The sequence below is a fragment of the Suncus etruscus genome, chromosome 11 (genome assembly GCF_024139225.1).
Source record: "Suncus etruscus isolate mSunEtr1 chromosome 11, mSunEtr1.pri.cur, whole genome shotgun sequence".
NCBI classification, from domain to species: Eukaryota; Metazoa; Chordata; class Mammalia; order Eulipotyphla; family Soricidae; genus Suncus; species Suncus etruscus.
In genome coordinates this window covers 47370710-47397546 of record NC_064858.1, presented here as the reverse complement: position 1 = coordinate 47397546, position 26837 = coordinate 47370710, and the positions used below count along the sequence as shown (strand labels likewise).

Here is a 26837-nt window from a genome sequence, read left to right as displayed (position 1 = left end):
TAGTTAGCTTCACTGGTTCAGGGGTGAATGGAGAATGCCCATTCTTCTGAGGCCTGTGCCTCACCTGTTCAGGGTGTAAGGACCCATTACTCTACAAGATTTCTGTGTTCCTACCTCTATTAGATAGGAACATATTTGTATGTATAGTATTTTCCCATTTTAATGTGCCTATGCAAACAAGGAACAATGCCACATGGCGTTATAGGCCCATATGGGGGCTGCAAGAACAAGTCCAAAAATCCCCATGACATGGTTAAACATAAGCATTAATCTGAGGGACTCTTTCACCAAAAATTCCATATTGAACAGCTCACAGAGAGAAGAAAAGATAAAAAGTGGGGAAAATCTTCACTGTATAAGAGAATATTTAGTAAGAGTTATAGTTGTCAAAGAAAATAGACATAAAATATTCAAAAGCCATACGTGTCTATTTTATGCCTTTTGAAATAGTTGGGGGTTGTTAAATCCAGTGCACCACTTTGGTGTGTGATTGGGACTGTGAAATACTGAAGTTAAAAAGGGTAAATGGGGGGTACTGATGCTTGGGGATGATAGAGTTAAGGAGTGAAAATGAGCTTTCAGGGGTGCGCGAAGGGGCAGAATTCAAGATGGACATTCTACATACACAACACATAACTGAAGGATAGGAAATACTATTAATATTTACTGTGCACATGGGGGCTATCGCCCCCGCATGGTTTTGAACATGTAGACTGTTCAAATTGCCAGAGACTGCCTTAATAAAAATGAGCAGCTCTCAGTACCCCCCCCAATTTGGACCCACCTTTTCTGGCTGCCTGGGCTGGGTCCCAGGGAAGGCCTGGAGGCCGGGGGGCAGGAGAGGGGATGGCTGGGGGCCTACCAAGGCTCCCAGCACCCCAAGCTAGGGACAAGGCTGTACCCGCCTCCGCTTCTGCCCTTTAATGGGAGAGATTTCCGGCCAGCAGCTTTCTCTCAACCAGGACAGAAGGTAGAAGGCGAATACAAATAATTCGCAAGTGTTAAGCTCTTTTGTGAACACCTAGAAAATTAAGCCGCAGAAGTTAATAAAGCGCTCAAGCTGAGTTCCTGTCAAGAGGTTTATTGAGGGAGCGAGGAGGGTTTTTATGCCCTGCTTCAGTGGGAGGAGCAACAACATAGGATTGAAATTTAAGCCAATCAGATTTGTACAGGTACAACGATTTTAACCAATGGGAGCATAGACACATTTTGATGGCGGGAAGGATAAGGAGGAACCTGGCAGGATGGGGGGAGGGGAAGCAAATCCTTATTAGATCTTTCTTTTGTGCAAGCAAATAAGGATTACAGTTTAAACCTTACAAAAACCTATCTATAATTACGTTTATGAGAGCAGTTACAAAAACAGGTTCCATGGAAAGATTAAGGAATCTAGTTAAGCCAGATTCTCTGTGGTGAGCTAAATTTATTTGCAGTGTTCTTTTGGCTTGGGGCTATGCAAACTTTTTGTGGCTTGAATCAGACGGTGGAAAATCCATTCAGAGTTCCATTAAACATGTGGGTGCTCGGTCGCTCACACAAGGCCTTCGAACTGGGGTCTCCCCAAACCCCATGCCGGCTAGAGCTAGCCTCCAGATCAAGAAAGAAAAGCCATTCTTTGGTATTTTATGACTGCCTATATTATCTATCTTTTCTTCTGGACAGTGTTGTGATGACAACATATATGATTGTATACATTTGGTTGTGGTAGTTGTAGTTGGTTTGTAGGGTTTGCAATACTGAACACTCAGCTTTGATGTTTACTACAGACTGTGATCCTTTAGTTGCATTGTTATACATGTGCTTCCCGGGCTGATCTACTCTTTAGTTGTACTTTAGTACATTTGGGTTGTGTGTGAACATGTGCTTATGGGGTATTAAATTGCTAGCCACAATGCTCACACATTTCTTAGCTATGTTGCTTACTAGGATTTCACCCTTTAGTACTGGTACTTATTTAGTAGCTGCAGCATCGAAAGATATGGCTGTGGTGCTAGAGCTCACAGACAAAACTTGCCAGGTATAATGGCAGACTTTTGATGATTACATTTGGTATATGTGATGATACCAAGGTTAATCTTGGCCTTGTGCTTGCAAGAGAGGTGCCTTAGCCATTGGGCCAATTCCTAGCCATATTTTCTAGTAACTTTGTTGAGGGAAAAATGTCTTCAGGAAGCAAGATTGATTTCTTACACAATATGATAATTTATCTGAGGTGACTATCATGGTATGTGACTAGTGGTAGGCTATCAGAACTTTTTTTCCTATGTAGCTCTTTGCCTTCCCTTTCTCATTATATCCATGCATTTCTACAAGTATCTCAAATGCAAGGAAGGTGCATTCATCAGAGTGACTGTTTTGGTGTGGCACACCAAGATTCTCCTTTAGAACAGTGCTGTCCATTAAGAAGGAAGCTGCTGAACCCAAGATTATGTCCTTTTCTTGGAAGCAGCCTCCACTTCAATATAGGTTGTTGTCCTGGGGTAGGATGGGTGGAGATACAAAGAATTATTCCATTATCTTGACTAGATTTACATAAAGGACCATCTTAACCTCATGTCTTTTTTAGAAGTATTAGCTGAGGCTGCTGTTGTCAATATTAGTTATACTGAGTAATGTATTGCAGTGTTTTTGAAAGTAAACCCCTCTCCCAGTTTTTGTATTTCAGAGTTTCACAGTCTGTCATTGGGAACCAGAATTGCAAGTTTAACTGATTATTTGTCTATTTTTCAGGGAATTTTACATCATAAAAGATAAAAGATAATAATATGTAGGGTGGATTTTAATTTTATAATTTTTGCATAATTTTATCAAATATCCTTAGCCATATTAGGTTTTTATTGTTGGTTTTGAGCCACACCCAGTGGTATTCCTGTTTTTTTATTGTAAGAATTTATTTAAGAAACAAAATTGATTAACATATTGAGGTAAACTGACATAACATAGTAACATAACATAACATAACATATAATTAATATAATATAATAATACATGTAAGTCAAAGAACATTTCTGAATAAAAACAACTTTTTTATCATAATGACTTACATATCTTTCACAGTAGTATTTTAGGTACATATTAACATTGAATCAGGGGAATATCCATCACCACCAGTGTTGTCCTTCCTTCATCCCTGTTCCCAAGCATATATCCCTTTCTCCCTCCTTTCTCCCCCAGATTGCTAGTGTAACTAAAAGCATATATGTTAACACTAATGTAAACCATTATTTTTGCAGTTCCAGATAATTTTACTAGTGGTTTCTTAAAGGTTTAGAGTCAAAGGAGCACTGTATAAACAATGTTAGAGTGGCAATTATCATTTGCATAGGCCCACCAAAGTTTGGGGGTCATGGAAAGGAAAAACTTTTGGCCTAAGCACAAGGAGACCTTACCCCTGAAGTATCCTGACATAAGACCATTTCTAGGCTCCAAGCAAACTAGTTTGTCCAATCCTGGTCATTGTTTGTAGTGCCCATACAGTTATATTTTTCAGTCTCTTCTGCTGATATCCTGTTTCTGTATTGAAGGTCCTGGAATCTGTATATCCTACATTGAAGTCAGGATGGTGCGGAGCGGCATCTAATTTCAACTCACAATTAAAGGGCAATGCAGAAAGCCCTGTCCAGTATGCAGGTTGTTGTTGTTGTTTAAATCTTCTCAGTGTTAAGGGAAGACTCTTTTGAGTAAATTGATGTCAGAGCAGCAGTAGGGTCTTCCCTGGTAGAGAATTGCTTCCAGGTGATGTCATAGATACTTTGGATGTTTCGTAGAAGGCTTCCCTGGTTCAGGGGTGACTGGAAAATGCCCAAACCTCTGAGGCCTGTGCCAGGTCATCATGTCAATGTTCAGGATATAAGGTTCCATTGCACCACTAGATTTGTGTGTTCCTATCTCTATTAGATAAGAACTTATTTGTATGTGTAGTATTTTCCATTTTAATGTGCCCATGCAAACAAGGAATAATGCCACCTGGTGTTATCAGTGCATAAGGGGGACGTAAGAACAAGTCCAACAATTTCCATGACCTGGTTCAAACGTAAGCATTAAACTGAGGGACTCTTTCACCGAAGTTCCTTATTGAACAGTTCACAAAGAGAAAAAAAGATAAAAAGTGGGGAAAATAAACAATCTAACTTAAGACAGTGGACACAATTGTCACCGTTTAAGAAAATTTGTGTGTTCTCATCTCTATAAGAACATGTTTGTATATAATTTCGCATTTTAATGTGACTATGCAAAGGAAGAACAGTATCACATGGCAAGATTGGTGCCTATGGGGATGCTAGAACTAGTTCAAAAATCCAATTGAGGACCACGATAGAGTCTGCCTGGAACCCACAGCAGGCCACCCGAGGTAGCACACAGGCCGGGCCTAGAGTCCAGGGGGAAATAGGGGAATGGCTGGAGGCCTGTCCAGACTCCCAGCAACCCCCAAGCTAGGGAAAATGCCTGTGGTCTGGGGTGCCCCTAACCCCATACCTGGGAAGAGCCGGCCTCCAGGATCAAAGCACAAGAAACCAGCTATCTGCCTGGCCCCTCCCTCTGCTCTTCCTCCTAGAGTAGGAAAGGGGGGAAGCCTGGAGACCCCTAATAGAGTCCACCTGGAACCCACAGCAGGCCACCCAAGGTGGCACTCAGGCCGGGCCTAGAGTCCAGGAGGAAATAGGGGAATGGCTGGAGGCCTGCCCAGCCTCCCAGCACCCCCCAAGCTAGGGAAAATGCCTGCGGTCTGGGGTGTCCCTTAACCCCATACCTGGGAAGACTCCTGTTTTTTTTTTTTTTTTTTTTTTTTTTAGTATAATTCTTTATTTAAGCCCCATGATTACAAACATGGTTGTAGCTGGGTTTCAGTCATAAACAGAACACCCCCCTTCACCAGTGCAACATTTCAGCCACCAATACTGCCCTCCCTCCTTCCCATCCCCTGCCTGAATTGGTATTCCTGGTTTTGCATTAAAAAATTCTCCTGGTATGGGGGCCAGCGAGATAGCATGGAGGTAGGGCGTTTGCCTTCCATGCAGAGGGACGATGGTTCGAATCCCAGCATCCCATATGGTCCCCCGAGCCTGCCAGGAGTGATTTCTGAGTGTAGAACCAGGAGTAACCCCTGAGTGCTGCCAGGTGTGACCCAAAACAAATAAAAAAAAATCTCTCCTGGTAGTTTTCGAGATATAGAGGGTGCTGGAGATCAAACCCATGAAAGCATGGAAGTCAAGGGATCTGCCTTCTCTACTCTCCAGCACCAAATTACCAGCAACAAATTATCTTTGTTAGATATATTTCTATATAATAAATGTTAAGATCTTTTTCTATGATCTTGAATATGATATACAGGGGCTTTTTCCAGGAAATTTTAGTATCTTTCCTAGTTTCCCTAAGTAATTTAAGACTTAAAATAAGGTGGCAGACTAGAAAGTTGAACAAAGGTTAAGGTGCTTGACATAGCATGTGGCTGAGGTCATGACACTGGCTCAAATCTCAACACTACATAAGGTCCCTGAACACTGATGCCATTACTACTGTTACTACTAGTAAAGTTGTGGAATAAATTTTATTAGTTTTTAGTAGCTTTTTCTCCCCTTTCACTATATCTCATTAACACTATGTTCTTAAATTATTGTTATTATTATTATTATTATTATTATTATTATTATTATTATTATTATTGTCTTTGTTTTTTGGGTCACACCCGGCAGCACTCAGAAGTTAGTTTTGGCAGGCTCGAGGGACCATATGGGATGCCGGGATTCGAACCACCATCCTTCTGCGTGCAAGGCAAATGCCTTACCTCCATGCTATCTCTCCGGCCTCGTTAAATTATTTCTAATAATGTTTTGTATGTATCTCTGAGGTTTAGTTAGGTTTCAAATTAAAATTTGATATTTTTAAAATTGTGGCAATATAAAACTGACCGTTTTTAATCATTTTCAAGTATACAATTTATGTAAACTAGATACCTTTAGATAATTTTATCATTACATATCAAGGCCCTGTATTTCAATGACTCTTTGTGTTCCCCTTGATGGCTAGCCTTTAACCATTATTTTACTTTCTATTTTAAAGACTTTGATTTTTTATATACTTAATGTAAGTGGTATCAGACTACTGGACTTTTTGTGTCTGACATGTTATTTAATATATTATCTCATGCATGTTATAGGATGTGTCTGAATTTCCTTTATATTATAGGCTAATAATATTCTAGATATTCTATATATAATATTATATATATTCTAGATATAATATTCTATATATCCTATTATATATATTCTATATATATTTATTATATAATATTCTGTGTCTAAACCACAGTTTGCTTTGTATGGACATAGGTTTTTGTTACCTTGTAACTGTTGTCTAAAACTGCTATCTGTGTTAATATTTGTATACCTATTTGAGTTTTTAAGAAGTGAGGATATTTGTTATACTAAGGAAGAAATGAGAAGAAAACATTTTCCTTGGGAATGTAATTAATTTTTTGTTGTGCTGGGCATGTAACTCAGGGCCTCATACATGTAAATCTAGTATTCTAAAACTGAGCTATATCCCTGGGATATAGCTTTCCTGGGGATTTCTTTCCTGGGATTTTCAGGGGTAAAAGTGTACCTTTTTTGAGCTGCTCCTATGTTTGTTTGCTCTGTTTGTGTTGAGTGCTTTTTTTTTTTGCTTATGGAGGAGGAGGAAGAGAGGGAGATATTCACCTTCTAGATCAGGGGTCTCAAACTCAATTTACCTGGTGGACGCAGGAGGCAAAGTCGGGGTGATCCTTGAGTGCAAAGTCAGTAGTAAGTCTTGAACATTGGGGTGTGTGTGACCCAAACAACTAAAACAAAACAAAACAAAACAAAAAAAGATACCTTTAGGGCAGGGCCACAAAATGTTATACGGAGGGCCATTTGCAGCCCGTGGACCGCGAGTTTGAGATGATGGTAATCTGAATGCTCATGTACTGTATCATTATTTTAACACTCTACTCTAATGAAGAGCTCCTCCTGTGGGAACTCATTTCCAAGTTATAGCCATGCTGAGATCTGCTATAAGAGCTTGGTGAACTCCATCAAGCTGGACTTAGAGAAGAAGCTGCACATAAACAACCAGGAATGCATGATCATGGACCTGGATATTGGCATTATCAAGACTTACCAGATCAATACCCTCAGCACCATCTCAAGTCCAGGACAAAGCCTTCATAGAGGCATTGAAGGCAGATTCTAATATCTTTTTTGTTTTCTTTTGATTTGGGGCATAACTAGGTGGCACTCAGAAATTACTCCTTTATCTGTGCTCAGAAATTACTCCTGGTAGTTTTGGGTACCATATAGGTTACTGAGGATCGAACCCAAGTCAGCTGTATGCAAGGCAAAGACCCTACCTGCTGTGCTAACACTCTGGACCTAGGTGCTGACATCTTTTTGATCTGTTTGGGGTTGGGTTTTATTTGATCTACTTGATTGCAGTGAAAGTGACGATAATCAGCAAGTCGAATAACTATGATGAGCAATATGCCTGGGAAACCTCTGTGAGTTTCTCCATGGTGTGTGATGGATCAAGGAACAAAAGTTATTCTACATCCATAAGAGGACCAAATTGAGTACCTGGAGAAAAGATTAATGGTCTATGATGATGAAACTGAGGAGAAGGGAGATAAAAGAGGAAGAGAAAGAAGAAGAGGAAAAAAATACCAGCTAGAGATAGAAGGAATAAGGGGAATTCTACAAGAGCCTGACCAATGAGTGGGAGGACCACTTGTCAGCGAAGCATTTTTCTTTTCCCTTTCCCTTTTTTTTTTTTTTTTTTGATTTTTGGGTCACACCTGACAGTGCTCAGGGGCTACTCTTGGCTCTATGCTCAGAAATCGCTCCTGGCAAGCTTAAGGGAATATATGGGATACTGGGATCCGAATCACCATCCTTCTGCATGCAAGGCAAATGCCTTACATCCATGCTATCTCTCCAGCCCCAAGTGAAGCACTTTTCAATTGGAGGGTTGAAATTCCGAGACCTTTTGGTCCAAGAAGTCTTCCTTTTGACCTTTTTGAAAACAGAACCATATCTACTTAAAGGAAAGATCATAGAAATTGTACATACTACCTTCTCAGATCATAATGCACTGCAATTAGAAGTGAATAACAAGCAGACACAGAGAAAAAATTTTAACACCTGGAAATGAAACAGCTCACTACTGAACAATCAATGGGTCAAAGACAAAATCAAAGAGGAAATCAAAAGATTGCTGTCAACAAATGAGAACAAATAACACAAGTTATGATAACACAACTTGTGCTAACACAAGTTATCAGAACCTGTGGGACACAGCAAAAGTACTAATAAGAGGAAAATTTATGGCTTTGCAAGCATCTATCAGGAAGGAGAAGGGGCCTACACAGTAACTTAATGTCACAACTAACAAAACTGGAAAGTGACCAACAAAATGAACCAAAAATAGGAAGATGGAAGGAAATAATAAAGTGTAGAGCAAAATTCAATGAATGGGAAATCCAAAAAAAAATCCAAAAGATCAATGAAAGCAAGAGTTTGTTCTTTGAAAAAATAAACAATATTGACAAACCACTAGCAAAACTCACAAAGAAAGGAAGAGAAACAATAATAAACTGAATCAGAAATGAAAACTGGCAGACTACTATAGATACTACAGAAATTCAAAGGGTAGTCAGAGACTACTTTGGGGAACTCTATGGCACAAAATATGATTACCTGAAAGAAATGGTGGATAGATTCTTGGACTTGTATAAACTCCCAAGGTTGAACCAAGATGATCTAGCATATCTGAACAGACCCATCACTATTGAGGAAATTAAAATGGTAATCAAAATTCTTCCCCACAACAGAAGCCCAGGCCCAGATGGATTCACTAACAAATTCTTTCAAACTTTCCAAAGGATCTACTGCCTATCTTTTTCAGGTTTTACCAGGAAATTGAAGAAACAGAAACACTCCCAAATAGTTTTATGAAGCTAACATCACCCTGATACCAAAAGCAGATACCACCAAAAAAGAGAACTACAGACCAATATTCCTGATAAGCACAGATGCAAAGACCCTCAACAAAATCCTAGCAAATAGCATCCAATGCCTTATCGAGAAAGTCAGACACAATGACTAAGTAGGATTCATTCAAAAGATACAAGGATGGTTCAAAATACAACAAAATACAACAAAAGGAAAATTAAAAACCATATGTTCATATCAATATATGCACAGAAAGCATTTGATAAGGTTCAACATTCATTCATAATAAACAGATGTTCAGGGCTCCAGACTCCAAAACTAGAATCTGGTGAGATGTGAGTCTGGAAGTATAGGTGATGCAGGAAATAATCCACACAGTGAAAAGGTGCAATAGGTTCAGGAATTCCAACAATCAAGCCTGGAATTCTACCATACAAACCTTCTGCTCCTAAGAAGGAAAGTAGTTTAGTGGAGGAAGAATAAAGCATGAGAGCTTTCCTTCCTGAAACCCAGGCTTTTATTCACAAGAACCAGGCCCCACCCTAGGGTGGGGAAGGAATACCAAGTAGAGAGTGATCCAGTAATCCCATCACTGGATCCCACCCTAGGGTGCAGTCTGAATACTGATTAGGGTAGGATCAGTAATCCAACAGTTATTTAAGAAAGTAGTCCATTGGATTGATTGTATAAAAGGTGGCTAGAAGTATATCTGCCTCTTAGGTTATTTTCCTAATCAAGTACACTTATATAAGTATGATAGGAGAACTTTCCAACTAATTATTTGGTTTAGTCGGCTGATTTTTGAGGCTGTATATTTTCTTTTTTTTTTTTCCTGTATTTTTTTGGTTTTTGGGCCACACTTGGTGATGCTATGCACTCAGAACTCACTCCTGGCTTCCGGGACTACATGGGATGTTGGGGGATCGAACCGTGGTCTGTCCAAGGCAGTCAGACGCCTTACCACTTGTGCCACTGCTCTGGCCTGAGGCTGTATATTTTCTAAGATATGTGCTGGGCCAATCTGCCTGGAAATCTCAGCAATAAATTAAAACCACATGTTAGTGTCCACGTGGTTTGGGAAAAGGACAGCAGATGGCAACAAGCTGTGTGGCACTGGGTGCAAAAGATTTATATTGATATTGGCAACTGAGGGAGTCCTGGATGTAGCAGGGATCAGGAAGTTCCTCTCGGTAGATACACTAAAATTGAAAAATTGAGATAGCAGATGCCTTCATGACTATTTTAGTTGATGAACTTCAAAATAGTTTCAATTTACCCTGACTGTTAGGGTCCATGGAGGCCCACTGCCTCAAATGAAGACTCCATATTCAACAGGAATGCAAACAGCAAAGCAGGCTTATTGATTCCAGCTAGCTGGGGTGACTGGCTCTGTCATGCAGACTGAAACCAGAGGCCCCAAGCAAGTTGTGGAGGCATCTTATATAGGCCTAAGGGATCTTAAGGGGAGGGTTGATATGGAAACTAGGGTTTGTAAAATGGACCAATTTCTGGTCCATGTGTAAACACAGTATCCAATCTGACAGTCTACCCATCTTCCACTCCAATTATAGCAGTTCCCCCCTTCTCCCCCCCCCCCCAGGGGGGTATTCTCCAGCTGGTGTTTTCATTCTTTAAGTTTGAGCAAACTTGCTGATGTGGGTGTTGTATACTGCCAGATGTGTATTATCAGTTGATTGTAATGGGAACATCCTACTTAAAGTTCATGCTGACCTGCTCAAGGCTTGGGAAGATTTCAAGGGTGGAAGGGGGTAGGAGTCAAGGGGAGCAGTGGAGGCAAAGGCAAGAACTGCAGGCACCATGAGCATCTTAAGCATCTAGCATCTACAACAGTTATAACAGTTACATTCGAGTACAATTGATTAGCAATTGGATCATAATCAACTACTATTACTTGTCACATCTCTATCATATGGCATATTATATCATACATTCAGTCTCAACATGATTTAGCATTTATATGATTTTATTTTTGTTTCTTTTTTGGCTAGTCGTTCCCAGAGTCTACTCCTGTATCTGAGCCTCAGGAATCACTCCTGGTGATTCCTCAGGGGATCATATGGAATGCCATGGATCAAGTCCAGGCTGACCTCACACAAGGCAAATGCCCTAATTGCTATACTATCCTCCTTCCCCTCTTTTTGTTTTTGGAGGAGGAGGTATGAGGGGCATACCTAGTATTCCAAGATTGTTGTACTCTCAGATTGTTCCTAGAGATGTTGGGGATTGAACCTGGGCATCATCTTTCTTACAAAGCTACCATTTCAGCTCTTTGACCCTTATGCTAATTATTTATTGCACGATGTATAGGATGTCCTGGTTTTGAAACAAATGTGTACTATAGTAAATTGTTCTTGGCCTTGGGTTCTTAAGATGCTTTTTGATGGTGAGGTCCAATCAAGAAATGGTGTGGTTTGTGATGAAGTGTTCTACCATTACAAGGCAAAGACTAGTCTCTACACCTGGCACTCTCTTTGTGTAAAGTGGGAGTAATGATAGTGTGCACTTAGATGGTTTGTAAAAGTTTTTTTGAAGATTGAGTCACACTTGTGTTTTTTGGTTTTACCCAACTTTTCATTAGGTTTCTAATTTCTTTAAGGTAATGCCAAGTATTAATGATAATGTTTGATGAATGTTGGCATGGCAAAAAGATCTTTAACTCTCTAACTGTATCTTTGGTAATGGAATATCAAGTATTGGAGATAGATTGATAGTTATTAGGTGATACATGGATCGTTAGATAAAATTATTTGGGACACTTTTTGGTCACTTTAATACCACTCAAATTATTACAGTTATTTAGAGATATAGAGAGAAATATAAGAAGAGTAAAAAGATTAGAATTTCAGTGTACAGATTCTTTCTGATTTTCATTAATTCATTAGTTCAATTTTGTCACACTCTTAGCTGCTTTGAATATTTCCTCAACTGTAAAAGTATCACTTGTCCTGTCTCTCAGATCATATTATGATTAAGTAAAATATTTTATGAAAGTGAGTTATAAAATGCTGTATACAAAAGGAAACAATTAAAAAAGCTAAAAAATAATGCACATTGAAAGTTTGTTAGTTTTAAACACAATCTTCAATAAAGAATTGTTTCAGATATTATTGAGATGACATCTATTTTTATGTGTAAGACTATCCTTGTTACTATTTAGGTTATTATAATTTTTAAATGAAGATATGTTAGTATCTAGTCTGATTTATCTTTTTCTCCTTTATTTTTCAGACTCCTGGGAGAGTTGGCTCTCAAGGTTCTGATTTAGATTCATCAGCAGCTCCTGTAAACACAGTGGAGGTCAATAATGAAAGCTCTTCAGAGGTATGGTAATTTGGCAGTGAAATTTTAACATTTAAGGGAAAATGGCAAATATCTGGAGTAAAAACTGATGATTTAAATTTTTTTTTTAGAAAAGTTCTCATAAGTCTTTATGAATTTGAACAACCCTTGAAACAGTAATACTTTAGGTATATAATGGTGTTTGGATGTTAGACTTTTAGATTGAAAATATGTATTTATGCTGAAAAATAGTAATGCCAATTTTTAAAATATTCTAATGTTATACCAGATTAGTGAACACATTTTAATCTGTGAATGAAGGAAAAATTCACTCTTGGGGCTGGAGAGATAGTATAGCAGGTAGTGTACTTGCCTTGCATGTGACTAACCCAGGTTTCATCCCCTGTACTCCAAGCCTCACCAAGAGTGATTTTTTTGAGCATAGAATCGAGAATAAGCCCTGACTACCACCAGGTATGGCTCAGTTCCCTTCTTCCCAAATTCATTGGTTTTTAATATTAGATTATGTGTATATATTGTCATTAAATATATATATTATTTACTTTATTAATTTATGACCTTACAAGAACTTTCATATCTGACCACTTATTTACCTTAATAAAGTAAGTCTAAAACATATAACCCCCAATTTTTCTAGGAGTGAACCTTAGTAGTGGGATTAACATAGATATTTTTTTAACAAATAATATTTTATTATTAAAATGAAAGAAAATGAACACAGAAACCATAATCCTGTCCTTAAGAGATAATACATTCTGCTCTGACATTTTTGTCAATCATTACTTTATCAGCCAACTGTACCACTTTACAATCTCTTTTTCTCTCTTCTGCAACTCTTTTGTTTAATCCTTCTTGCTTGCATTTATTTTCAGAAGTGTCTCCTTTTATCCGTTCATCCTGTTACATTCTCTAGCTATAACTTTATATTTCTTTGACCTCATGCATTATGTATATGTATATTAACTGTAAGCAAGAGTTTGCAAGATTGTGAGAGTAAAGGAAAAGTTATTTGAATTTCATTAAGTCACATGTAGTGAAAATTTGCCAAACTGGTGTGACATCATGTATTTAATGTAGAAATAAAAATATGAAATGATGGGGGCCAGGGTTCAAGCAGACTCAGGTGCATTTTTAGTGTTAAAAAGGATAGAACTAAATATCCAAGCCAAAGGCAATAACAATGGAATCAAGAGACCCAAACTTTTTTTTTTTTTTGGTTTTTGGGTCATACCCGGCAGTGCTCAGGAGTTACTCCTGGCTGTCTGCTCAGAAATAGCTCCTGGCAGGCATGGGGGACCATATGGGACACCGGGATTCGAACCAACCACCTTTGGTCCTGGATTGGCTGCTTTCAAGGCAAATGCCACTGTGCTATCTCTCTGGGTCCAAGAGACCCAAACTTTAACCATCTAAATTTAAAATGGCTCTGTTATACTGGCAGGCCTGGGGGTGTGGGGAGTGGGTGGAATGGGATGCACTTGGGGGGACATTGGTGGAGGGAGTTTGGACATTGGTAGTGGGATTGGCCCTGATTCATTGTATGTCCGAAATCCAACTATGGATGATTGTAAATCACAATGGTTTCAATAAAATAATAATAATAAAAAAAAAATCCCTGAAAAGCAGTCTAGTAACCTTGTTCAACTTTGCCAATCTAAAAAAACCTCAAATTCCAGATACTATATAATGGGTAGCTTTGCCTTTTAATGTTGCTTTGTTTTCTCATTAGGGTAACTTTAAAACTTTCTAAGGATAGTTGCAATCCTCTGAAATCTCCTGTGTGTTTTAGTCTTCTCATATATTTCCTTGGTCACCTTCTACGGTATTGTGAAGATGTGAATAATTGGATAAATGTCCTTATTTTGTCATCAAAACTATTCTTGCACCTGTATTCTTTATTTTTTTTTTTTTTTTTTTTTTTTTTTTTGGTTTTTGGGCCACACCCTGTGACGCTTAGGGGTTACTCCTGGCTATGCACTCAGAAGTTGCTCCTGGCTTCTTGGGGGGACCATATGGGATGCCGGGGGATCGAACCACAGTCCATCCTAGGCTAGCGCAGGCAAGGCAGGCACCTTACCTCCAGCGCCACCGCCCGGCCCCTGTATTCTTTATTTTACTTGAGTACACAAAGTCAGGTTGGTCCATTATCCTCTGGAACTTCATTTTTCTTTTTTTCTTGGTTTTTGGTTTTTGGGCCACACCCAGTGATGCTCAGGGGTTACTCCTGGCTCTGTGCTCAGAAATCACTCCTGGTTGGGGGACCATATGGGTCGCCGGGGATTGAACCAAGGTCTGTCCTGGATCAGCCATGTGCAAGGCAAACACCCTATCGCATCAGCCCCTCCTCTGGAATTTCCATCTTTTTTCTTATGCTCTGATTTTCACTCTCTCCTACATTATCAGCTTGCCTAATACCTGCTTCTGCTATTTTTATTTTTACCTTTGTCATGAATTATTTTCAGCAGTACTCAGTTGTCTGTTCTCTTTGCAAGGAGGATTGTTGACTAGAGGACAGACCTCTGTGAGCTGAGGGGAAGTGGAACTTTAAAATGGTTCTACTTGAACTTACACTCTATTTATATATTTGAAGGCTCACTCCCAGCTCTGCTCATATAGATATGATAGGCCATTTGCAGTCCCTGAAGTCTCTTTGGTGGTTAATGGTATTGGATCTTAATTTAATACTTACTCCACAATCAGATACTTGTAATTATCTGTTTTTTTTCTTAGTCTGTGACTTGCTTTTTCATATTACTAATGGCCTTTTTCAAAGAGAATTAACTTTTATTTTTGATGAAGTCTAATTTGTTTTCTTAATGGTTAATGTCTTTAATGCATATATGATTTTTCTTTTACCTATTCCATGGTTACTAATTCTTTTTTCAGATAAGTTCCCCCAATGTATTAAAATATCATTTTATGGGTCACAAAATATAGTAGTACAGCCGTTAAATTGCTTGCTTGTCTTGCATGTAGCTGATCTGTGTTTGATCCCCAGCACCCATATGATCCCTGAGCACAGAGATAGGAGTAAGTTCTGAGCTGTGCTGGGTGTAGCCATGTTGAATTTTGCTTAGTATTCTGTATAATCTATAAATTAACTTGGGGGAGAGGTTTTATTTTTAGGGATAGTGGTGGGGTTTCAGTGATGCTCAGGGATCACTTTTGATGGTTCTTGGGGGACCATCTCTATGGTACTAGGTGTTTAACCCAGGCCAGCCTTTTGCAAAGCAAATGCCCTACTTGCTGTTCTATGTTTCTGGCTCCAAAAGAGGATATCTTAATATTGAACCCTTTACTCCATGCACATAAATACATACTTTAATTTAGCTTACCCTTGTTTTATAGTTTGCAATGCAGAAGTCTCATATCTTCCCATCATAAAAGTAGTTGGCATTTTTGGAATATAACTTTTTAATATTTTTTGCGGTGTTAATGTTGTTTAACCCATCTTCTCAAAAATGTCTTTTATTAAATTTATTCCTTATTACTTTGTGGTTGGTTTTTTAATCACTAACATAAGTGGCATTTTTTTCTCTTGTTTTACCAGTTGTTTCTCTGACCTAGAAGTACAAAACTACATTTTATACCTATCTTTAATTTTATTACCTGTCTTAATCCATTTGTTATAACAAATTAGGTTCTTGGGGGTGTGTAAAAGGATTCTTCAGAGAAAGAAATTAAGAATTTGAATATATGAATTTGTATATATGAACTCTGCTTGATCACTGTGTTATTAATACTATTTTATATATTCCTGAGATTATTTTTGTTGAGGATTTTTGCATTTGATTATTAGAAATATTAAGGCTTATAGCTTTTCTTTCATTCTCTTTCTCTTTCCCTCTTACTCCCATTCCTTTTTTCTCTTCTCTTCTTTCTGTATTTCCTTCCTTTGTCATTCTTGGCAATGTTCAGGGGTAACTCCTGACTCTGTGCCCTCAGATTTTGCTTCCATTAGTGTTGGGGTATTATACTATGCTGGAATTAAACTTGGGCTTCTTGTATGTTTTGCATGTACTCAGCTGGTTGAGCTATTTCTCTGGTCTGGGAGTTTAAGATTTCAAAGAAATAGACTTTGAGTGTTAATTTTTTTAATCTTTTGCTTCTATCCCCTTTTATTGAATTTTGGTCTATGCTTTATTTTCTCCATCTACTTAATTGAAATTTAATTTGCTCATTTCTTTCTAGATACACATAGAAACTTAGCTCTTTAATAAATGTTTTAAATTCATGTATATTTAATATACATGAATAAGTGAATATATTCTTTCCTAGCACCTGTTTCTGCTTTACCATTCTACGTACTTTTCCTTTAGCTATTTTGATCATGGAAAAGTATCTGATGCTAAAACTCAGTAGTTACAAGAAAATTTGATCTTTCATTTTTCACTTGTTATATTTATTACTTAGATAGTTCCACTCCATATCGTTCCCATCTTTATTCATTCTTTTTCATTTCTATTGCCAACACCTTTGTTAACCTGAGCTATAAGATCTACTCTGTTATTTTATAGCCAGTCCTTCAAAAAGTAGCTAGAAATACTATAATCACATCAGATCTTTTCCCAGGTAAAAATGTTCCTTGACTATTGTTGAACAAAATAAATTATATCTTATTTTCCTTTTCAAAACCTTACATTCCTGTCTATCTTCAGGATTTTACTTTTTACTCTCCTCCTTATTCACTTGACTTTGATCAACACAGTCTTCATTTGTTCCTTTAATAGAAAGATTTTTTGCACGTTCTCACTACCTGGAACATTCTCTAACTGGCTTTTTAAGGCACTGTCCCTTAAAAAAAATTAAGGGTTGGGGAGATAGTTCAAAGGATTAGAATGTTTTTCTGGCATATGCAAGGCCCTAGGTCTATCCCTAACATCACTGGGCCCTCTGAGTACTACCAGCCATAGGCTTAGTGCCCCTGAGCACCACTGTTGTGTGGCCCTGGTGACCCTCAGTTCCACACAGAGAGTCACCCTCAGCTTAATAGTGACAGGAGTAGAATTCCCTTGCATGACTGGAAAGGTCTCCTTATATAAGCATTTCTAAATTTCAAATTAATTATCACCTCTTCAGAGAGTTTTTAGAAAAATATTTTAATAATATATTTGACATGACATAGAACATTGTGTAAATTTAAGGTATTATAATGTAAGTTTGGCATAGTTGGCTATTAATATGATCGCCATTGTAGTTAAAGCACCTTTTATAACTTTTTTGGTAGGGAGGATAATTTAGATTTAGTGTTTTAGGAAGTTTGATGATTATAATTTAACATGATACATATCAAATAATTGTTTTAATATGTAAAGTGCATAAGTAATGATTTTAGTTCCTCTCAGTTGGTTCTTCCTAAACCACACTAACACCTGTTTACTCTTGCATGGATTTGTGTTATGTTTGTTTATTTTTGTTTTGGAGCCATGCTCAGTGGTGCTCAGGATTACTTTTGGCCCTGGTGTCCAGGCTCCTAGCCGGCTTGGGGATTGAACTTGGGTCATCCACTTGCAAGACAAATGCCCTATCTGCTGTGCTATTGCTCTGGCCCTTGCATGGAATTTTTTTTTTAAACAAGCTAGTCCCTTTTATTTTTTATTTTATTTTATTTTTATTTGGAGGGCCATGCCTGGTGGTGCTCAGGCTCTGAGCTTCTGAGGCACTTCAGAGGCACTCCAGATCTGAGTTCAGAAATCACTGCTGGGGCCGGCGAGGTGGCTCTAGAGGTAAGGTGTCTGCCTTGCAAGCGCTAGCCAAGGAAGGACCGAGGTTCGATCCCTGGCGTCCCATGTGAACCTCTAAGACAGGGGCAATTTCTGAGCGCTTAGCCAGGAGTAACCCCTGAGCATCAAATGGGTGTGGCCCAGAAAAAACAAAAACAAAAACAAAAACAAACAAACAAAAAAGAAATCACTGCTGGCAGGCAGAGACTGGGGATCAAACCAGGGTTGGCCTTGTGTAAGGCAAACACCCTACTCACTGTTCTATTGCTTGGTCCCCTTGCATGGATTTTTTTTTTCTTGCAGTGTTGCCCATATCTTTTCCTTTTAGCTTCAATTGATTTAGTCTTTTATTTTTTTATTTTATTTTTTAAATATATTTTTTATTTAAACACCTTGATTACATACATGAGGATTTAGTCTTTTAAAACATAGCATTTTGTCTTTTCATTTTCTTGGTTAAAACTCTGGGTATTGACTTCCAGCTATACTTAATGTCTGAACTTTTTACCTAATTCTAGAAGGTTTTTAATTTGTAATAATAATAATTTTCTGTGGTTAAAATGACCTGTTTACATTTATGGCTTCATTTCTTTTCACTATTTCCTTTTCTTTTCTCTTTGATACAGGTATTAATAAACTCCTGCTTTAAAGATATGCCAGTTTTTTTTTTATCCTTGCACTTTTATGTATGCTTATCTGATATGTCTTGTCTGCTTTTGCTTTTACATTTTTTGCCTGTTTTGATCTAATTCTTTCAAGTCTCAAAACAGATTAACTGCTTTTCAAGCAAACTTTGCTTGACTCACCTGTGAATATTCTTCTTCATATGCTTCATATTCCCTATTCTTTTGATATCATTTTGTGAATTAATTACTTATCAATTTATTTTTTTATTATTCAGCTATGTATGTGATATATACATCACTATATATCAGCTATATATATATTCAGCTATGTATTTATAACTGTAATATCCAGAAACTGTTCTTGATTTTGGAATTATATCACTGAGTAAAAGTGGGGGAAAAAAAACTTTATCCCTGCAGAGCTTATATTCTAGTAAGTGGAATATAAAGTAAAGAACAAACATATAATCAGAGGTCCACAATTTAACTTAATGAGAAAAATGAAGCAGAGAAGGAGGCATAGAAAGTAGTTGGAGTTTAAGATAGGATTGTCAGGGCAGATTGGTGAAGGGAATAACTCGAAAGAGCTGAAGGAAGTGAGGAAATGAGTCACTGGATTTTTGGCACAGGCTTCTTCCAGGCAACTTGTGGAGCAAGTTGAAAGCTTTGAGGTGGTTCTTGCCTTGGATGATGAAAAAGCAGGCAGGAGCCTTTTGTAACTCCAGTATAGAGCCCCAAGCAGGCTGGATAGGGTGGGAGGGGGAGAATGGGATTCAGTGAAATAATCAGGCTCATACCTGACAGTGCCTTGAACAAGTATTCCAGCCCTTTGGTTTCTCTTTACAGTTATTACTTCTCTCTTCTCCTTCCTCTCTTCTCCCCTCCTGTTCCTCCCCTCCCTTACTTCCTTGGTTTTTCTTCCTGTCTCCCCCTCTCTTCTTTATTTTCTTTTCTCTCTCCTCTTTCCCCCCCCCCCCCCCCCATCTCCCCACCCCACTCCCCTTACTTATGGTCCTGTGTTCAGTGGTCCCTCCTGATTCCTGGTGGTGCTCCATGCCATCGTATCTCCCACCCCAATTATGTTATTCTTGAGTTATCTTGCTATAAGAAAAGGTGAAATCTCCCTGTTCACTGCAGTTTGGATGGAACTAGATGTTATCATTATCTTAAGTCCTTCTCAGAGGGACAAAGACAGTAAGATGACCTCATTTATCTGTAGCATACAGAGATATAAAACAAATGAATAGTCATTATTGGAATGTGACCAAACCTTTGCCTAGGGTTAGAAAACTGAGCCTACTGGCTGGTCCGTTGGCAGTGGTATATCAGAGCTTATTAACATTAGTATCACGAAAATTGGTATATAACCCCCACCACTGCTCAATTTGACTAGCTTAAGGAAAAAAAAACCTGAGCCTATCAAGAGGGGGAGGGGGATGAAGGGGACTAGAGTAACATTGGGACATTGATAGAGGGTCTTGAGCATTTATTTTGATGGTAGTGTGGCATGGAAACTATATATCAAGATCGCAAATGTTAATACTACTGCAAGCAGAAAAATGCAGCTGTCAGGAGAGATGAAGTCATGAAATTTTCCTATACATGGATGTACATGGAATCTGAGTGAAATAAGTCAGAGGGAGAGAGAGATAGAGACAGAGAGAGAGAGACAGAGAGACAGAGAGACAGAGAGAGAGAGTTAGAGGAGAGAGACAGAATAGTCTCACTCATTACTCACCTATGGGCTTTAAGAAAAATAAAAGACATTATTGAAGTAATTCCTAGAGATGAGGGCTGGAAGGACCGGCCACCATATAAAGCTCACCACAAAGAATGGTGAGTGCAGTTAGAGAAATAACTACACTGAGAAATATCATTACAATGTCAATGTATGAGGGAAGTAGAAAGCCTGTCTCAAATACAGGTGAGGTGGGGTAAAAGAATAGGAGCATTGGTGATGGGAATGTTGCATTGGTGAAGGGGAGTGTTCTTTTTATATCTGAAACCCAACTACAATCATATTTGTAAACATGGTGTTTAAATAAAGATATTATTTATTTAAAAACAACTGAAAAATACTACTATAAGCATTTTACCTAAACTATAATAAAATAATAAAGAATAATAATCATCAGAATAGTTTCAACAGAAACTGCCCATATATGCTCATTTCATAACTGCTTGTCCTTTCCAGAGTATACTTTCTCATGCTCTGCATAAATTCTTTAGTGGGCTCAATATTTTAGGTTTCTTAGTTCCTGTTTTTTCCTAGTTTCTTAGTGTTTTTTGACTACCCTCTTCCCTCTTTTGTTTTGTTTTGAGCACCCCGCGGTGCTCAGGACTTCATTCCTGGTTTATCTCAGGAATCACTTCTGGCAGCCTCAGAGGACTTTGCACTCTAGGAATTGAACCTGGTTGGGCTGCATGCAAGGCAAACTTCCTCCTGCTCTATTGTCACTGCAGCCCCTTACTTTCTGTTTTTTTTTTTTTTTTTCTGTAATTATACATATAATGAGCTAATCTTTATTGAACATCTACAATGAATCTGGTGTTCTTTGAAGCTGCTTTTTACAGAATTGAAAAAACATTTATCAAAATTAAGTGATTTTCTTTCTTGGGGGGGTGGGTTTGGGCCACACCTGGTGATGCTCAGGGGTTACTCCTGACTATGCTCAGAAATGGTTCCTGGCTTGGGGGAACATATGGGACACCAGGTGATAGAACCAGTGTGTTCTGGGTCAGTTGCTCTACAGCTCTGGCCCTAATTGATTTTCTCAAGACTCCCATAGTTCACACTGGTTAAGATTCAAATCCTCATCAGTTTCTAACATTATAACTATTGTCTTTTTATTTTCTCCTGATGGTCTCAATTACTCTGTTCCATTCTCCTTCTACCATTACTAATAACGTTTCCCAAACTATTCTAATAGCCTGTGTTTTAAAATATAGATACTGTTAGGTATAGGATTAATTTTTTTTTTTTTTTTGGTTTTTGGGCCACACCCGGCAGCGCTCAGGGGTCACTCCTGGCTGTCTGCTCAGAAATAGCTCCTGGCAGGCATGGGGGACCATATGGGACACCGGGATTCGAACCAACCACCTTTGGTCCTGGATTGGCTGCTTGCAATGCAAACGCCACTGTGCTATCTCTCCGGGTCTTTTTTTTTTTTTTTTTTAGGATTAATTTTTTATTTTATTTTGTGAGGAGTGATCTGAGTCACATTGAACAGTGCTCTGGGATTGTTCCTGGTGCTGTGGAGAGGGGTGGTGACCCCTGGTGTTGTTTGGGGAGCCATATGTGGTGTCAGATGGCCACATACAATGCAAGTGCCTTACCTCCTGCACTATTTTTTTGGGCCCATACATAGAGAATTTTTTGAAGTGATTTTTCTTTTATTATGTTTTTGGACTCTACTTGACGGCACTCAGTAGTTATTTTTGGACCTATGTTCAGAAATTACTTCAAATATACTTTGGGACCATTTAGGCTGCTAAGGATCAAGCCTGAATAGGCCCAGTGCAAGGCAAATGGCAATTGCCTTATCTGATATTTTAAATGTCTTTTTTTTTTCTTTTTTAAAGCCACATCCTGTGATACTCTGGAGTTACTCCTGGCTGTGCATTCAGGAATAACTTTTGGTGTTACTAGAGGCATTGTTTGGGATGCCAGAGATCAAACCCCTGTCAGCCATGTGCAAGGCAAGAACCCTACCTGCAGTACGATGACTCCAGCTTCAACTTTAAGTGCTTTTTTAAGTTCAAAAACCATTTTTTTTTTTTTTTTTTTAGCAGTGCTGAGTTTAGAAACCAATTTGTCTTTGGAGCATTTTGAGCCATGCCCAGAGGTACTTAGGGTTTGTTTATTCCTCTTGTTCTGTGCTTATGTGCACAAGATATCTTATGCCTTCCTGGGGATGGAACCAGCAGTGGTCAAAGATGCTGCATGCAAAGCAAATGTGTTGCCTCCTATTCCATCTTTCTGGCCCTTCTCCCAATTTATAAGTGATTTTATTTGGCTCAGAAAAGTGTAGATGTAAGGTCAACTGCTTGGAGTTTTTGGTATGGGCAAAAATGAGTTCTTGCTTTCCTTTTTTTTTTGGTTGAGAACATTATCATGTAAAGATATTATATTCATTAATCATTTATTTATCTAAGATTAAAACTTGTTAATGAAAGTGCTCAGATAAGCATAGTGTTACATACAAAAGGTTAATTTTGGACTATGTTTTTATATTAATTTTGACTATGTTTTTATAAAATTGAACCAATGGGAATTTGTGGCAGAATAAATGAAACTAATTTTAGAAGTCTCCCTTTGGACAATAGATCTTTTACTTTAGATATGGTTACTACTTAAAAATTCTTTTACATACACTAAAAAGAGATCTACTTATTATTTTTCCATTATATCCATTTAATGTTTATATTTTGCTTTATGAACACATTTTATGTATTTCCGCCTAAAAGTTGTTATTTCACAGGGTTTCATCTGTCCATTATGTCTGAAAAGATGCTCAACTGCTATTGATTTGTCGGAGCATTACCAGAAACTGCATGCTGAAAATGAAACAAGAGCACAGGAACTTCTCAATGACTCCAGTGCTACTGTGGGTCCTGTATATTTAATTTTAGCAGTTTGGTTATGGGATTCTTAAAATAGCTTTGTTTTTCTTTGCCTTCGTGGTGCTTAGCTTTTATGCTACAAGGAGATATGGATTGCTTTATTTATGCATGCTTCATAAAAACCTCCATAAAGAAGAGAGGTGCTTGGGAAGCTGGCTTAATTTCTGTCTGTTTGTACCCATTCTTTTTTGTTGAATTTGTAAATAGACATATAAAAATAAGTTGATCTTTTTTGTATAAATTGTGCCATGCAATTCGGAATACATAGTGAAAGATCTTTTAGCATTTGTAGGTTACAACTTTGTAATTTTATAGTTAATGTTTTTAAATGAGTGTATGAAAATTCTTTAGGTAAGATTACCCATACATAGAAGAAGATTTGACACGTGAACTGCTACTATCTTTTGTTCTTTGTGAAAATAGACAGCATTAGACTCTGGATTTATCATTCTCTTTGTCTTGTTTTGATTTACTGTACCTGAGGGTGGTGACAGAATGACAGCTCATTAATGGTGCATTGCCTCAAGTAGTGTGTGGGCAGCTGCTTAGCTAAAGTTGGAGGTGGGAGCCAGTGGGTGAAAATGTTGCCTATTTTTAGGGTAGAAAATTTTCCAGATATAGCTGCTTTTTCTAAAAATTACTGTAGTATTCTAAACTCAAAGGAAACATATTTTGGGCCTTTTCTTTATTTTTTAACAAAACTTAGAGAAAAATAAAACTTGTTTCAGAAGAAACAAAAATTATACTTATTTCTATAAGGCAATCATATATGTATACGTAATACATATATGTATTTTTAGTAATAATGTATTTACTATTTTAACAGTTGTCTTTCTCCTCAAACATTTAAGTCAATTTTTTTATAATTTTTTATTAATATCTTTATTTAAACACCTTGATTACAAATATGACTGTAGTAGGGTTTCAGTCATGTAAAGAACACCCCCCCTTTTTTTTTTAACTTTTTTTTAAAAAATAAATTTATGTAAACACTGTGGTAACAAAGTTGTTCATGATTGAGCTTCAGTCATACAATATTCACCATCATTCACAGCATCCATTTCCCACCATAGATATCCCCAGTTTCCCTTCTATCCCCCGCCTGCCCCTGGGGAAGACTTTACTTCTTTCTCTCTCTCTTTCACTCTTCCTTTTTTCCCCCTTAAGACACTGTGGTTTGTACTATTGTTAATGAAGGGCTTCCTACCATGGACTGATCCCCCGAAGTATGAAATTTGCTTAAATATGGATGGATATGGGGCCAGAGCCATGGCACAAGCAGTAGGGTGTTTGCCTTGTACGGTTGACCTAGGACCCTAGGATGGACAGAGGTTCTATCCCCGGTGTCCCATATGGTCCTCCATGCCAGGAGCGATTTCTGAGTACATAGCCAGGAGTAACCACTGAGCGTCACTAGGTGTTGCCCAAAAACCAAAAAAAAAAAAAAAGAGAATATTATGCTAAGTGAAATGAGTCAGAGGGAGAGGAATAGACATAGAATGATCTCACTCATTTGTGGGATATAAGAAAAAAATAATGTATGGCAGTAATTTTCAGAGACAACTACTTTTTTAAAATCATAATGAAGGTGATAATCTCATCTTTTTGTTATTAAATATAAACTTTCCTTTTAACTGGAAAGATATATGATAGAGATATTATGAATATCAAATTAAATGATTTCTGATCTGCAATGAGTATTAAGGAAGGACTAGTGATATTTAAAATCTGAGAAGTAAGGAATTTATTTTTAACTTTAAGTGAATTGTTTCAGTTTGGAAGATAAAACAAAAGATTAAAACAAAAATATATGTAGTTGTCAGTTTTTCTAGCAATACTTTTATGGAACTACCTAGCAACTCTATTCCCCTTAAAAACAGAGGTTCTTTTAATATCCAGATTTAATATTCACAGAACCATGTATTCTAGTCATGGGACATCCTTCAGGCACTAAATCTGAGCTTCTTCTCAAAACCAATGTCCTCCCTCCCCCCGCCTATATTTGAGGCAGGCATTCTATTTCTTTCATTTGCTACCCTTGTCATGATAGTTGTTAGTGTAGTTATTTCTCCCAACTGGGAAGGTTGCACTGGTGAAGGGGGTTGTTCTTTTTTATAACTGAAACCTAACTAAAAATGTGTTTGTAATCATGGTGCTTAAATAAAGATATTATTAAAAAAAAAAGAAGTTATCCATGGTGGTTGGTGCTCAAGGTGCCATACATGGTACTCAGGGTGCCATATGTGGACAATAGAACTAGGGTCAGTCAAAAGATAAATATGCAGGACATATATGTGCTTCATCTCCCAACAGTTTCTTTAGTCTTGACTATGTAATTCTTTTCTGGTTTTGTTTTGGGGTCATACCACACTTTACAGTGCTCAGGATTCTGCACTCCTGACTGCCCAACACTCAGGAATTGATCTTGAAAATGCTCGGGGGACCATATGGGATGCTAGAATCTGGTTGACTATATATGAAAGGCAAATATAATACTCATTGTACTATTGCTCCAGCCCAGGTTATGGAAATTTTAAATCAAGTTTGATTATTTCTACTTTTTAATTTTTAATCTATAAATAGATAAATAAATAAATCATGTTGGTTTATGTTGATAAGATTTTATTTATATTTGCTTGACCTTTCACTTTTTATATGCTCATGTTTTTATTCTTTCCTCTAATTTCCTTTTACTGATTTCTTTTCTTCTTCTTCTTCTTCTCCCCCCCCCCCCTTTTTATTTTTTGACTTTTGTTTTTGAGTCATACCAATCAGTACTCAGGACTTACTCCTGGCTCTGTATTCAGTGATCTCTTTTGGCAGGGTTCAGGGAACCATAGGATTCCAGCATGGAAAACAAGGAACCAGCCAAGTATACTATTTTTACAGACCCTGATTTCCTTTTGTTGTGTTCTCAAAGGTAGTATTTTTAACTCATAACATTATTAATTTTTATTATATTTTTATGGAGGTATTTGAGGGGTAGTTTTAACCTTCACCAGTGGTTTTTGGGTCTTATTCTCAGCTTTATGCTCATGGGTTATAGCACTAAAAATAAGTCTCAGTTTCTTTTATTACTTTTTTTTTTTTTTTTTTTGGCCACACCCGGCGGTGCTCAGGGGTTACTCCTGGCTGTCTGCTCAGAAATAGCTCCTGGCAGGCACGGGGGACCATATGGGACACCAGGATTCGAACCAACCACCTTTGGTCCTGGATCGGCTGCTTGCAAGGCAAACACCGCTGTGCTATCTCTCCGGGCCCTCTTTTATTACTTTTTAAAATTACTGTTTTATTGATTACAATTAATAATACTTTATAAAGTTTTGGAGCACAACTTCATGCTTATATATGTGTCTAAGCCTTACCACACCTTTCCCATTGCTTTTATTTTAAATGAATGATTCTGTTTAAGTAAACTTTTCTTTTTTCTTTTTTTTTTTTTTTTTTTTTTGGTTTTTGGGCCACACCCGGTGACGCTCAGGGGTTACTCCTGGCTATGCGCTCAGAAGTCGCTCCTGGCTTGGGGGACCATATGGGACGCCGGGGGGGGATCGAACCGCGGTCCGTCCTAGGCTAGC

At 37.8% G+C, this 26837-nt stretch overlaps 1 protein-coding gene across 1 annotated transcript in view; it reads left to right on the top strand.

Annotated features, from left to right (window-relative positions):
* The window catches only part of EEA1 (early endosome antigen 1), a 132689-nt gene that overhangs the window by 14500 nt on the left and 91352 nt on the right, over window positions 1-26837 (top strand). The window contains exon 2 of the mRNA XM_049782801.1: window positions 12216-12308. Coding sequence (XP_049638758.1) covers window positions 12216-12308 — 93 coding nt within the window. The remainder of the gene's footprint in view (window positions 1-12215; window positions 12309-26837) is intronic.